The 14,891-nt window shown below is 40.8% G+C and overlaps 1 protein-coding gene across 2 annotated transcripts in view; it reads right to left on the bottom strand.

Moving 5' to 3' along the window:
* frya (furry homolog a (Drosophila)) overlaps positions 1–14,891 on the bottom strand; it is a 43,294-nt gene that overhangs the window by 16,135 nt on the left and 12,268 nt on the right. Inside the window, exons 3-34 of one of the 2 annotated variants that reach the window (XM_063906732.1) lie at positions 14,627–14,680; positions 13,651–13,790; positions 13,428–13,518; positions 13,220–13,299; positions 13,043–13,123; positions 11,983–12,151; positions 11,579–11,671; positions 11,375–11,473; positions 10,599–10,700; positions 10,160–10,263; positions 9,529–9,626; positions 9,313–9,410; positions 8,774–8,945; positions 8,497–8,629; positions 8,175–8,282; positions 7,418–7,673; positions 7,110–7,289; positions 6,937–7,023; positions 6,071–6,330; positions 5,674–5,863; positions 5,301–5,425; positions 4,981–5,038; positions 4,762–4,853; positions 4,404–4,576; positions 3,802–3,962; positions 3,156–3,266; positions 2,533–2,687; positions 1,930–2,029; positions 1,661–1,832; positions 1,012–1,268; positions 422–568; positions 156–324 (exon numbers count right to left, since the gene is read on the bottom strand). In XM_063906732.1, coding sequence (XP_063762802.1) covers positions 156–324; positions 422–568; positions 1,012–1,268; positions 1,661–1,832; positions 1,930–2,029; positions 2,533–2,687; positions 3,156–3,266; positions 3,802–3,962; positions 4,404–4,576; positions 4,762–4,853; positions 4,981–5,038; positions 5,301–5,425; positions 5,674–5,863; positions 6,071–6,330; positions 6,937–7,023; positions 7,110–7,289; positions 7,418–7,673; positions 8,175–8,282; positions 8,497–8,629; positions 8,774–8,945; positions 9,313–9,410; positions 9,529–9,626; positions 10,160–10,263; positions 10,599–10,700; positions 11,375–11,473; positions 11,579–11,671; positions 11,983–12,151; positions 13,043–13,123; positions 13,220–13,299; positions 13,428–13,518; positions 13,651–13,790; positions 14,627–14,680 — 4,315 coding nt within the window. Of the gene's footprint in view, positions 1–155; positions 325–421; positions 569–1,011; positions 1,269–1,660; positions 1,833–1,929; positions 2,030–2,532; positions 2,688–3,155; positions 3,267–3,801; positions 3,963–4,403; positions 4,577–4,761; positions 4,854–4,980; positions 5,039–5,300; positions 5,426–5,673; positions 5,864–6,070; positions 6,331–6,936; positions 7,024–7,109; positions 7,290–7,417; positions 7,674–8,174; positions 8,283–8,496; positions 8,630–8,773; positions 8,946–9,312; positions 9,411–9,518; positions 9,627–10,159; positions 10,266–10,598; positions 10,701–11,374; positions 11,474–11,578; positions 11,672–11,982; positions 12,152–13,042; positions 13,124–13,219; positions 13,300–13,427; positions 13,519–13,650; positions 13,791–14,626; positions 14,681–14,891 lie in introns of those variants that run through there. The other variant, XM_063906731.1, reaches the window with a different exon arrangement.

The following is a 14,891-nucleotide window of genomic DNA, read 5'->3' as shown; positions in this document are numbered from 1 at the left end:
AACAATACGTATATATTTCACGGTATGTTCAAGGAAAGTCAGTGGGGCATGATCTTTAACACCAGCAGAGTTTCATTCCAACCACTGACATTTGTTCAGAGCAACACCATTGTATGTGGTTAATTTGTTCTTTACAGGGTTTTTTTCAGATGTACCTGAGGCTGCTGTGGAGACTTTGCTTGTGGCTGTGAATCGATAGAAAGGAGGGCTATCACAGTGCTGCACCACAGGGTTGACTGGATCTGTTTGTTGTAACTCGAAGATCAACTCCTCCATGGTTTGCATGGTGTTATTCCGGCACAGATAGATCACGACCTTCTTGATCTGAACAAATATTACAGAATATCAGTAAGAAAACAGAAAGGACTAAAAAAGAGGAAGCTACAATATTTTCTAGTTGAGCCCAAATGATATATCTTACATATGGCAGGAGGGTGGTGTCACTGCTGACACCACATAAGCTGATGAGAAACTGCAGTGCGGTCCTCAGATTGTTGCTCCACTTCTCATTGCTGATTAAAGCATTCCAGGCGTTTTCCATCTCTTGTCCAGGTAGGTCATCTCCATACTAAGAGGGGTACAAAAAAAACATAGCATCAGCATTGATTGACTACCTATGACTAGGGTGACCAGGTGTCCCGCTTTGTGGGGGAGTGTACAGCATTTGTATCATTTGTCCCACACATTTAGGAGATGCCCCGCATTTGATTGACAGTTGTCCATTCAAAATGTGGCTTTTATCCGAAGGTGTTAGAAAACAAGAGAGGGCTTTCACCATTAGCTGTGTCAGATGTCAATCAATCAACAGATAAATGTTTTTACTTCTGGTTTTAGCCATGGACGGTGACTCCCAGAGAGTTTTTGTGAGATTCTAGCTCTTACCAACACAGCAGCATGTATTGTCCTGCATTGTCCTGCACAAACGTACTCTTTGTCCCACATATGGCTTTTTGGCACCTGGTCACCTTACCCATGACCCATTTAATTTAATTTCCCCAAAAATGACTTTACCTTGGCGGTCATGAACATTAGGTTATTGAGAACCATAGATGTGGCCTGTAAGGAGCCCCAGCCATCGCCCTTCAACTGGTGGGATGACCCTGTGCTTGTAGTCCGGATAGAAGCCTCATAATCTGAGGTGCACGGTGTGAAAGACGGGAGCAGCAAGCCGCTATCCACCAACTCGATGTTACCGAGCCAGGGCAGGAGGTATGTTAGCATGATCTGCCTCCCGTTGGGATGTGTGGTGGGGAACCTCTGGCTAACCTCTGTAAGAATCAGGGGAAATGCAAAACCATCAGAATAACATCATCAGCAACTGCCAGGGTTTTATTCTACATGGAAATCAAACACATACTGTATACTTAGTTTAACCATAATTGCCAGTGTAATTCTAATCTGCATTTGAATTCAACCTAAACATGAGAGTCCCTTAATCAATCTAAGCTCTCAGTGTTTCTGTGGTCAGTGGGAGTGTCCATAGATAAAGATTGTGTGTGGTTGTTGGTGGAGGAAGATTTCTATGGAAGATGAGCAAGCAGCATTTAGTGGGAAGCCATAAGAAGATGACAAGTCTTTGCGAGAATTACAGCAGGCGAAAATACCATAGCTAACCCTACTGTGACCACACACACAGCACATATATGACACAAACAACTACCTGAGAATAGAGGAAGTGTGAGTTCTGGGTACATCCTGGCCAGCTGGCTGGAGAGCTGAGGCAGGGAGACACTGTACAGAGGTGGCAGAGGGCCATGGGTGCCGTAGAGGATGCTGTTTGGCTTCTGCTCCGCAATCTTCTTAGAATACACAAACAATTTAGCTTCAAGAATCTGTTGGAAGAAAGAGGACATGTGTGTCATTTATCCATTTGACCTAAAAAGACCCAAAAAAGCAGAAAAGACTTCTGTGTTTATTTGTGTATCTCACCTGCATTAGCTGCATTGAAATCTCATAGATTTCTCTGTTGGTGTCTGATGCCTTGAAAAGGACCAGATTCAACAGTGTCACTATATCACTTGGGTAGTTTCTACAAGTTGGGAAAGAGAGAGAAAAAAGTACTCAATGTTCAATGCTAAATGTAATGTGTGTGTTTCACATATAAAGTGAGGGGAAGGCTGACTTCAGACGAATAGTGAGCCCTTTAAGAGGATTAGCTGAGGTGATGTTTTGAAGCTTAGGCTTATTTGCCATTGGTTTTATCATAGCCATAGCCAGCGGGTAATTTTTAACAGTGCGGACGTTACCCTGAAACTAGCTAACTTCCCTTTTCAAAGGCACATTTGGTTTGGTGTTTTTTAATCCCCTCCTTAGCTGATGCTAATGTGAACAACCCCTCTCGCCTGCACTTTCCCAGCCACTTGGGAATGGAGATGGGGATGGCAGGTAAACAGTTCAAATCCTTCCTCATATGGCTTACTGATCATACTTGATGTACATTGCATTGCTACCCTAGATGAAAATTGTGTTTGTGCAAGGGCAGCTGACCTTCACCCCCTGATAACATAAGAGCAATATTGTGATATTTCGTACCTGCTGCCACATACTGTAGCGATGGCTTTGAAGCAGCCTGAGGCGAGCTGGTAGGAGCCTGTGTAGCAGCGATCCACAGCCCAGTTAAATAGGTTGAGCTGGTCGGCATTGAGCTCCAGAAGCAAGATGACGACTTCACAGCCAAGCTGGTGGACCTGAAACCAAAATAGATATCAATACCGTCTCTCATGAATTTCTCAATTTCACTTTTTTTAAGGATACCTTGTAAAATGTATTGAGGCTATGTGTATTTTTTCAAACACCTGGGTGAAACCATGTGAAATGAATAAGCTTTGCTTTTATCATACAAACAAGACGATAAATCAAATGTTCTTCTTAGTCTGCTATTTTTCAAGTGTAGTGATAACACAAATCAATTTTGAAAAGGAAGAATGTGTGAAATAAACACTGGATTGCTTTATCTTGTGTCACAGCAGACTGAAATAACCAAGACTAATTTACGTGCCAGTATTTCTCCATAATAATGGTGTTTAATAATAGTATGATCTTTGTGTTGGTAAACAGGAGTTTTCACAAAGCAGGCCCCAGCAAGCTATCAGAAGGGCTTTCTGTGTCAGTTCTTTGTTTAAATGCATCTTAGTGGTAAAGTATTGGCCACATACCCGCTGATCCTGGCAGGCGAGTATATTATCCAGCCACTTATAGAGGTATCCGTCTGGAGAGAGGCCAACGTTATCAAAAACAGGCCCGCAGCACAGCACAGCAGACATAGCCTGGAAGAATAAACAGTGAACAGTTGTAATAGGAAACACTGCACATACTGTAGCTCAGAAAGGCAATACAAAATGCATGGTATTATTATGTGGCATTAAACTACAGTTCTCATGTTTATTGACCAACAATCTGTTGTTTTTAACACCTAGAACTAAAAATGGGACATGATGTAATAATCTAATATTGGTGATGCCAAAAATTAGCTCACACTTTAGTTTAGCGAGTTCACTGTATTTAAGTTTGTCTTGTGGGTGGAAAATAATCCATACCAAAGTAAACATATAACCTTTATACATATCTGTATTCCAGGGGCTTGTTTAAAAAAAAAATATTAGATCAGTATACAAAACAGTATTATTCTACAATAGTCAGAGGTTTTGTGGATCTATTCTGCACCTGTTCTCAAAGTTATGTGATAAAGACGGATCAATCCATTACAAACATACCTGTTCCTTCTTCTTCCTATTAAGCCTTAGTGTGTAATACATGAGATAGAGTTTGTGAAAGACAATTCAATGCATGTTGAGTGTTTACCTTTAGGGCACAATATTGATATCTTGTGATCTGGTGATTCCTGTCACTGTAGCGGTCCAGAGGGGTGAACATGATACTGAAAGGACCGGCCCACTGACTGAATAGGATGAAGAGGTGATGCCTCAGACTCTGCTGCGGAAACAGGAAGCGTCTGTGGTGCACTGCGGGGAGACAAGAAGGCATGTCATACTTCTACTTATTGAGAAGTCAGCAAAAAGTATTTTAAACTCTTAACCACTTAAAGTGAATTTTCCATTATGAATAAGGGGGTTGAGGTCCCTTGACAGATCATTAGCCATCCAGTTGGGACTTGTCAATGCTTGGCAACCGATGAGTCATCAACTGTATCTGCCTGCTCGGTCCTTAAGCTGCACTATTTTTGCTTCTTCTCCCCTTGGGCTACTTCTAAATGTAGATCAATATCAGGAGTCTTGTGCTCCATGTGTTATGCTAACCCCAGCCGAATGAAAGCATATTATCAAATTATAATTCACTACCTAATGTGAAGGAGGGATGGATTTAATCAGGCATCCATATAAAGAAATGCATTAATGAGCATTATCTGGCCTGATGAGAAAAGCCCTTAGGCTCAGTCCACGTACCTGGAACACATTGGATGAGGTTGGCCACCATGGCACTGAAGTGAGCTCGAATGTCCTTGAGGATCTCTGCATCTTTGTCATTCTCAGCTTCCAGGAGCATCCGGGTTAGATCCACATACTCCAGGAACAGAGCACCCAGGGCAAGGGTGTCACGTTCCAGAGCTCCGTTTGTACTTAAGAAAAACAGTATTATTTCAACAACCACCAAACTGTTATACAGCAGGACATTATGAGGAGATATTAAGCACAAATGTTGATGTTCGCATTTTGTTATTCTACTTCTGCTCCCCCTTTGTGTACAGTGAGTGTCATACAGTGCAGTGTGGGGCTGTAATGTGTCAACTAGTGCCTCACTAACCTGTCACTGATGACACCTGCATCTGCCAGCAGCTCGAAGATCCGCAGCAGCTGCAGTCTCAGCACGTCTCGTCGTTCACGTCGCTTCTTGTTCTGGAAAAAAAATACTTAATTACAAAAGTGCTGGTGATTATAACACAATTCAAATAGTGATTGAGATTTCTTTTAGAAACAACAGTATATATTTTGTTCATACTTAATATAAATACAATGAACCAACCTCAGGTCTTCTTTCTAACGCTTCTTTCATTAGGGGATGTAGCTCTTCCACAAGTTCCCTGTGTGCAGGCAGTAAAATATAAAGAACCATCTTGAGGTAAAAAGAAAATGCTTTAATAATATATTTTATTTTATAAAACACTTTTTTTTATTGAACTCCTACTGTGAAAAGATTGGCTTTAAATTCACACAAATAAAGGTCAACAAACAAACAACACTATGGATTGCCGCAATCCATTTAGATAGCAACGAATCAAAACATATGTGAAATTTGGTTTAGCAAATATACTTTAGATGAAGACCCATAAAGTTCTGAAATACCTGAATACAAGGGAATTGGTGCGACCGAAGCCCAAAACTAATGACTCTGTCAACTCAATGCTCTCTGTCCTCATCAGTGGAACCAACTGCTTCAGAAGCCAGGCCACAGATGGGCTCCCGATAACCTGAAACATCAAACAAAGATGAGTCAGTCACACAAATAAATCTCTAGACTGCACAAATTACACTGAAACCCATCGAGCTAAAAGTCTGTGCAGTTAAAAATATATCAGCTGTGCAATTCATGGAAGACAGCTCCTGTGTAATTTGATTGCTCGCATCTATATGTCAACAAGCTCCGTATGAGCACCTGATCCTGAAGAGACAAAGCACTGAGGGAACGAATGAGGCCGGAGGACAGCGAGGCAGCTACCTTGTTATCATAGCTGACACCACTGTCAGGCGTGGCGGCCGAGATCTCAGGTGTCGATGCTCTCAGATGGCCCGGGCTCATGATACTGGGCTTGGCTACCCCAAAGCAAAGGATCAGGTAGTTTCTCCACAGGGTTACGTAATTGTCCCCACTGCCAGACGTGCTGGTCTTCTTTGCATACACTGGATTACTGAAACACAGAAAGAAAATAATCATTTGTATCCAAGTTGATGTGTGTGTGTGTGTGTGTGTGTGTGTGTGTGTGTGTGTATGTGTGTGTGTGTGTGTGTGTGTGTGTGTGTGTGTGTGTGTGTGTGTGGGAGTGATATACCAACAACAGAAACACAAAGAAGGGATGCACAGATAATAGGAAATAGAAGTGTTGCAGGACACTTACTTTGGGTCCACTAGGGGCATGAGCATCTGCATTCGAGTGAAGGCGTAGGGCCAGGCGTAGCTGAGTGCTGTGGGGCAGTGTTTGGGCAAGTTGTCCTGTCGGAGGAGGCTGTACACACAGAGCACCCAGGGGTCCTTAACAGACTGGGCAAAGATCCACACGTGTGAGGGGCTCCTAATGTCATAATGACTGTTTACGAGCAGTGCGTTCCACTCCACAAGCCACTGAAGGTCCAAGGGGTGGCCAGCTGGCAGGGTGGCCTGCAAACAAGAGAGAGGCACAGCAGGGTCAAAGGTCCGGGATATTCAAATAGCAACAATTTAACAATTTACTCATCCTTTTGTCTAAGAATAATTGATTTATGCTGAATAAGGCAGAGATTAAGGAAATAAATCATCAGATAATCACACAGTATAAAAACAACAATTATATTTCCCATATAAGGGCATTTCCTGTATTATCCGTTTCTCGAAAAATCTGGATTCTTAGCTTCATGTTGACAGCTTTATGATTATATAAAGGAGAGTCCAAAGGTCAACAGCTGCTCAGTTCCAGCTGTTCATTCAGTTTTTACATGCCGGATTACCAACCAAAGCTTTTGTCTTAGAGTCAGCGTAAAAGCATTTGCTGTTTATATCAGCCATATTCCACATGTGGCCAGATATTTAAATGACACCTGATCTTTCTATGAAAGTAGTTAGAATTTCTAGAGTTGACGCAATTAATGAGCCTCTCACATTTCCGTCTGGAAGTCACCTGATATGAATACAGTTTGAATAGGGTCCCAGGAAAAGTAAAATGCAAATAAACTTTAGACACATCTTGATTTAGACTCTGGGTTTAATTACAAGCTATCAACAACTTACTGTGTCCGAGACTGAAACGTTGACAAAACTTTCCAGGATTACCGGGCTGAGCTGGTCCATGATGTCTATCATTGGTTTATCATCATCCTGCAGTTGACAAAACATCACAGTCTGTAAACTCAAACATTTAGTATTTTGTCTTTTGAGTCTTTTCAACTTTAGTCTCATTTTACCTCAGACTGTCCAATGGTCATAAAGAGACTTCGTATCTCTTTCAGTATGGCAATGGTGAGTTTGCGGGTGCTCAGCTGACAGGAGCAGAGCAGTACGAGCGCCAGTCCCTCCATAGCATGCAGCACAGTGGAGTGAGGACGCTCTGCAGGTATCTTGAGACTTGAGCCCGTCTGCGATAGCTATGATAGAAACATAGAAAAATAACTAAAACTGATTTCACAGAACAGAAAAAAACCCTGAAGTCATATTCTGATACATTTTTCCAACCACTGACAAAAGCATGTCATAATTGACAAAAAGCTTGTACCTCAGCTGTGGGTATTTTAGAATTGTCATAGCTCTTCCCAGGGGCGGCCAGGGTTAGTTTCCACTGTGTGAGCAGTTGCAGCAGGAGTTTGAGAGATGTATCCAACAGTCCCTGGTGAGTGTCCTGGACCTCACGTAACAGGAAGTTAGTGAATCCAAACAGAACGTCGTCACGCCAGTCAGGAAAATCTACCAGCAGACTTTGCAAGGAGTTCTGGGCAATGAGCCGCAGCTCGTCATCCATGTGGATTGTCAATCTGACAAAAAAAAAGGTTTTAATACCAGTAAGAAAGTTTAATTTCAGGTAAACTTAGCCTGAAGATTACCTAACAGACAACATTTTGACAATGCCTGATGAACATAGTAGGTTTGTTTATAGTGGCCAAATATCTCAAATAATAATAAGGTGTTTATCAAATACTATTTAGACAGTGCCCTCCCACTCTTCCAACAATAAAAAAAATGTCATGATAGTTTTAGAATCCTACAGTATACATTGTGTGAGTAAAAAGTACTATAACTTGAGAAAATTACATAATACAGTTGGCTGCAAACAATAAAACAATAGGTTGAAAACACAAACTGGGACAGCAGGTAATTCAGGAGATCACTCTGTTGAACTTGTTTCTCCAAAACACAAACATTAATAACACTCCATCTGATTATCCATGTCATTATCATGTCAGACAGTCATCGAGTGTGCGTTCAGTGCTTTTGTCTACTTTATAAACGGGTTTTCTTTCAGAAAGGCAACTCACCGGGAGAGCAGGTCTATGAGTTCGGGCTTGGACATCCCGTCAGGCAGGATGCGAGGAATGGCAGCGACACATGTCCTGAACAAGTCAATCTTGGGCTTCCTTTCACCTCTGAAAAGATCACATTTTCAGTTGGAAAAGTTGATTTCAATGTGTTCAACTCCCTAGTGTAAACTGATCAAGCTTTGGGACGAATAACCCTACAGGGTTAATTATTTTAAGGATGGGTTAAGGATGGGACTGGAAAAAAACATTTAACACTCAGGAGCTCTGCCAACTTTAAATATTTTGGCAGCTCTGTCGACAGAATGGCGTTTGCACTCACGTGATCATATCCTCAGGCTCCTTGTTCAACATCTGAGCATTAGTCATCATCATGCAGCGTCCCACCTCCTTGTCCAAGTGTCTTAGGATGTTGTCAATAGCCTTTCGCACGTTAAAATAATACTGTGACATCCCTGGAGAAGGAAAAATAGTTGATATCAATGTTACCCATCTGCACATTCCCATTTTAATTCCACATTCGATGCTAAAGCTATCCATGCTATTTGAATCTGAGGATGTCCTTTTTGACATTCCTTACTATGGTCTTTGTCACTCACCAATGATTTTGGCCTCTTCATCTGTCAGCGTTTTGCTCAGGTAAGTCTTCTTCACTCGGAGTGTATTTCCAGAGGGTAAAGTGCATCCAGTGTTAGGCATGGGAGGCTCGCCGTCCTTCTGCTGCAGTTTGTCGGCTACGACCAGGAATGCTCTCAGTCCAATATTCATTCTCTGCACAGAAAAAAGTTACTTTAAATTGTCAACTGTTTTTCAACCGCTTTCAATATTGCGTTATTTTTAAATAAATTAAAACATTTGTACCAGCAGTTAATACAGGTGCAGACAGTGAGCTTTTTTAATGGTTGTGTGAGTTACAATTGAGGGTAAAACTGTGCCATTTATTTTTACATCGATAAGATAACTAGTAGTCCATTATGTTATGTTAACGATCACAACCCTTTTTGAACCATTTGAATTATTTAATGTTGGTAGCCCAGGACACTATATGATAAAGAAGCAGTCAGGAATAATTTTTTAAGCAGGGCTTATTTACATTTTTATCCAAACACATCATATCCAGTGAATGTTGAAGGCTTACCTCTGGATTAAGACTAAAGGCTTTTGCAGGTTTCCCAACACAAAGAAGGTCATAGATAATCTCTTTCATGGCAAAATCAAGTCTTTCCTGAAATAAAACAAAAAAAGAAGGTGACGTTTAAGAATATGACATGATTGTTAAGAGATGTTAACTACAACATTGTTTTTGAAATGTTTTTTGTGTGACAGTGAAACCTTTTCATTTACCTGTGCAATAAACTGATGATTTTGACAAAGATATTGAGAGGCATATCTCTGGGTACAACACTGCGGGATCCTTTTGGGAAAAGGTTTGTTATAATGGTGTTGAGGCGGCTGTGGACACAGAGAAAATAACATGTTATGAGGACACCTTAAACAAACATATAAAACATTTTAAAAGGTTGTGTAAAATTAGATACACAGCTGTTTTAATTAGTTTGCACAGTACTCCATTGCTTAAAAGGGGGTATATTTTTAGGACATGTACATTTGTGGCCCAATTAACATGTTTAAAATGTCTAGCTTGACCCGTTTGTGATTCCTCTTGTAGGCTCAGGCTCATAATAGTGTGTGTAAAGCTGATAAACTGGTAGCCCTTGGCACTAACAGCCAGGTGTCGGCCTGATAAAAACAGAGCATTCCTCTTCCTGTAAACTCTAATAAAATCAGGAACGAGAATGAAGTGTTTGCTGTAAAATTGCGACTTGAAATTACTTTTTTGTTCTTCCAATAAACCTGGGAATATTTTCACAAATATTCTTTAAGTAACAACAAATGTTTCAGCCCCTGAGACTAATTGGCATCTCACAGGTATTTACTGATCCATAAAAAAACACGGTTATAAAAGAGAAACCTGTTTTACTCACCCCTGTGTTGCAGTGTTGCTCTCACACTTGATTCTGATCATGTAGACCCACAACAGTCGATAAAGGGACTCCAATGCAACTCGAGCCATTTTCGGGTCTCTGCTCTGTAATAGAATTATAATAATAATAATATAAATTAAATAACATAACAATCTTAAAGTGAATTGTATGTTATAATATAATTACAGAATTACAGGGATTATTATTGTAATCACTTATGATAAATAATTACTGCCTGGATTCATTCAGAGCACTATTATCATGTCATGCTTACAATAAGATACCAATTAACAAAGTATATAAGAACAGTTTGGTTTGAAAACTGAAGCAAACATTATACTTTTAACGGATACAACCTCAATGTATCTGAGGAGCACTTTATGATAACCAAAGACCACTGTAGTCTGAATCAAAGTGGCTGGTTTCAAGGTTACGTTACCTTCAGATTTGAGAGGCAGTTGTTAAGGAAAATATGCCATCTGTTGAGGAAAAACTGCTTCTGGCTGACACACAGCAAGCACGTCACCAACGGATAAAATGCCTGCAGGGAACAGTTGGTGTTTAAGTGTTTTATTATTATATAAGGCATTGGTAAAATAGCTTCACATTGATTGAGTTTCAAGGATTATATATTGTCCGTTACGGGGATACCTTGAGGAACTAAGCAGTATTTTGCAACCATATCTGCATAGGTGCAATTTAAGATGTAAGTAAGTTTACTTTTAATGACATAATGAGGTTTTCTCCTTCGGTTATGCTTTTTGCTGACAACACAGCACTTTAAAATGTGTCTTTCAGCCTAATTGCTGCCTCAGGGAAATTCAAACCTTCTGTAAGAGCAAACTACACTTCCATAAGGTTTGTTGTCTTTCTATTTCACAGTGAACTGCCGTGGTGAAATGCTTTATTGAATATGCTTTGGAGGGAAGGGATGTTACAGACACTCATAAGGTTTATACTCCACTGCGATCATGCTCTTTTTTATGCTTTGTAATGGCAGCCTGTCTTCCCATATAAATGATTTCTAGTGTGGGCGATGATGTTCTAAGAGAGCATTACACAACAGTGACCTTCAGATGCTTGAGGATACACAGAGACCAGAGGCATCCAGGCTATGTAAGCATGCAGCACCAGGGTGTCAGAGTGAAAATGGAGGTGTACAAAACGTACAGGGCCAACAATCAGTGTCAATTTGTTTTCTGCACATTAACTAACCAGCGAGTGCTTCTTTCTGGAGGACAGGTCCAGGGTTGTGTCGTACAAGCTGTCCACAAAGTTCCTCAGGCAGGGAACGTTCACTTCATTCTTCACGGCCTAGGACCAGATCATATAAGGTTACATGACAAGACACAGTCCACTCAGGAGTAATTCTCTTTTAGCATTACCATGTAATAAATAAAGTAAAGAAAAACAACTTACTGCTGCAACAGGAACCAAAATTTCAACAAAGAGACCAGCCAAGGCGTGCTTAATGTCTTTGTCCTTAACTTCCAGGAAATATTGGGCACACTCCTGTTGAATTATCAGTGGCGAATGGTCAAACTTACACCCTTTAAACATACTGTACATTATACACTATTGTTTACTTAGGAGATTAACAGATTTAATACTGAATGGCCAAAAAATAATGTAATTGAATGCTGCATACCAAAGCTTATAGAAAACGTGGCCAAGGTGAAAGGGCAGCATTCTTGACAATCCTGAGAATATCCTGTTCATTTCTTTTTTACGCAATGGCAATATAGGCCTATATTTATGACGAGTATCAAAACTAATAACTGAAATATTATTCTATGAGTAAGGATTATAGAAGTCTGTTGTACCTGCATGAACTGAAAAGAGGCTTCAAAATCCTCAACAGGATACATCTTTATTCGGAAGAACTTGACTCCCATAATGAGGCTTATGGTACTCTGGACTACATATGGACTTTGCTCTTTCTGCCGCAGCTCCTTTAGCTCCGTCATAAACTTCTTTTTCACAGCAGGAAACCTGAGAGAGAGAAAGAAAAACCTAAATGAGATTCTATTAAGATGTGCCTCTCCAAATTCAGCACTTCCCCCAAAAACTTTGTATCACTTCAGAGACGTGTTGCAGAGAGAATATAGACAATTTTCAGTGAGCATGCCTCCAAAAATACCCCCCCACCCCCGTCTTACCGTCAGCATGCAGACTCTGAGTCTGTGCCCCAAGATGAACTCCTTGTCTAGCACCTGATCCCTTGCCCAAATTGAACCAGAGATGGGATTCTTCAGCTGGTCTAAATTTAGAAGGTAATTCATCATGGGAGCTCACTATGATCATCTCTTAACCTCTTCCCTGGAGCTTGGTAGTGTACTCAAACAGAATCAGTTTGGATCTTAATCATGTGAGGAGGAATTGTTAAATCATTTTCACACACACAGTGATTGAGAAACCACATGTGAATGATAAACAGTTCATGGTACAATTCCTGACCTCTTTCTTGACCTCAAAAGAAAAAAAAGGTTTCTCAGAGAAGTATATCCTGCAGGCAAGTAAGCAGGGCACACTTTATCAAGGAGTTAAGCAGTGTGCTCACTAACCATATCTCTATTTAAAGGGTTTGTTCCTTGCTGCAAGGATCTGAAAACTTCAAATAAACAGACATCAATTTCCATTCCTAGTTTGGTGAGAAGGGGACCTGTCTAAAAGTGTTTTGTTTCTACAGTCTGTTCCAGTCCCTTGAGCTGGGGGCTGTTTTGAAGGAAAGCATTAGGAATGATAACACAGCGTTATGATGTGGCATGACACCAAAGCCCATCAGAGCAGAGGATGAAGATTTATGTGCCAATGAAGACGGAGGGAAAAGTAGAACAAAATACAAATAAATGATATAATCACAGTTCTTTCTTTGTTACCTACTTGGACTGGGCTAATACTCCTATGATTTCAGCATAGAGGTCTGCTACAGTGTGCATGTTGCCAGTGTTAGGGCCATGATACCTGAGGGAAACACAACATAAGACAAACAAAATTAAAACGTAGAACAAGATAAAACTGAAAGAAAGTAGGCAAATTATGACAAAGACAGGAGCTTACCCCTCTTTGTATCTAAAGTGCTTAAAGGCTAAGTTAACGACTTCATTGACCAAACTGTCAAGAACCGGGTAGAGTGGCATCTAGTTTAGATAAGGGAACAAGATAGCAGAAGAGCGAATGTTCATGAACAACATATTAAGAGTTTCTTCTAATAACAGTTATTCCTAAGTGAGATGTAAATTATAAAATATTGAGATAGTTAAGTCACCTGTTTCAAAACTTCTATAAGTACAAGAGAGAAGATGAAGTCGATTGCCAAATCCCTCCTTTCAAGTAGATAATCTTTCTGCTGCTCATCGCTGGTAGAGAGAAACAAACAAGAGCAACAAGTTTTCTTTCATCATACCGTGCATGTGAGTGTCGACATTGCTAGTGTTACAATTTTTGTGTGACACATTGTTGCACGCAGTGATTAATTGAATGATTCTCACTTTTTTGACTTGGTGTTGGATCTTGGACGGTACTCATGCAACTCCTCCTCTAGTCCATTTTGTCTTTTGTACCAGTCAAACAGCGTGCGCAGGATGGAGGGCAGACAGTACTCAGCCAAAGAGCTCATGGTGCTTATCAGCTGGAAGAAGAAGATGTACAAATGACTGTTTGTGTTTGGCAGTAACATACCAAAGCAAGAGATGTCAATCAGTGTTTCCTTTGTTTATTTGGACTGCAATTTAAACCCAAATTTAAACAGCACAACAGAATGAGGTTACATTTCATTATATTAATCTGGGGCAGGGAGCTTTTAAGTAACGACCCAAGCTTCGTTAATGGAGAGAGATTGGATTGAAGGGTGAGCTGGTCCCTTTAAAGATTAAGCACAGACAAGGTGCCCATGGGGCAGCCTCCCTCAGTAATGGGGGAGGGTAAGGGAGAGGAAGGAACGGGTGGGATGGGCAGGGCACACAGGAAGGGAGGAGAGTCTAGTTGGGCTTGGGAACACAGCGAGCCCTTCATTCAGCACGAGGCCGGAGAAGAATCCTGGCTCTGTGTGGCTGCTGAAAGGCCTCACGCAGCAGCACAAACACACCCCTGTGGCTGTGAAAGGGCCTTCTCTGCAGAACCTCCAACCTGAGGACACACCTTGCAAAGAGCCAGTGCCAGCTCTCAAGGTAAACACTCATGCCCTTGACTGGGTCTGAAAGACCTTTAGGGATGTGAGCAGGGCATTCATCAGCTCTTTGATGGTTCAGAGTATCATAGTAGAGCAGTATATACAACTCACTTGCTTAGGTGTTCATAGGAAAAATAGTTTCATGTGGAAATAAAAAATGCAACAACAAAATCATCTTTTTACGTGAGGGTGAAATGTATACAGTTTAGCAAAAAGTGATGCATCAGATATGTAAATAAAAGGTCATATCTCCTTAATCTTAACAGCCCCTGTTACCGGCATTCAATGGCACTTACTTGGTCAAACTGAGGATCTTCTCCCCTTTGCAGCGACTTCGTTAAAGGCTTTTCCTGAAAACACAGAAAAAAAACATTTCTCAACTGTAGAATTTCTTATGTGCACAAAGTCAAATTGGTGTTTTCAAAAGTTTGGTATAAAGCTCTATCCGCAGAGTCCGCAGACTCTGTAAAGTATTTCTACACTCATTATAAACCAGCTAATGAGAGAGCCATCAATCTGTCTGATGCCAGGCATGAGCAGGCAGGGCCAGATATTAGAAAT

The sequence above is a fragment of the Eleginops maclovinus genome, chromosome 18, assembly GCF_036324505.1.
Source record: "Eleginops maclovinus isolate JMC-PN-2008 ecotype Puerto Natales chromosome 18, JC_Emac_rtc_rv5, whole genome shotgun sequence".
NCBI lineage: Eukaryota > Metazoa > Chordata > Actinopteri > Perciformes > Eleginopidae > Eleginops > Eleginops maclovinus.
The sequence above is the reverse complement of the archived record's forward strand: the minus strand, read 5'-3'. Positions and strand labels throughout refer to the sequence as shown.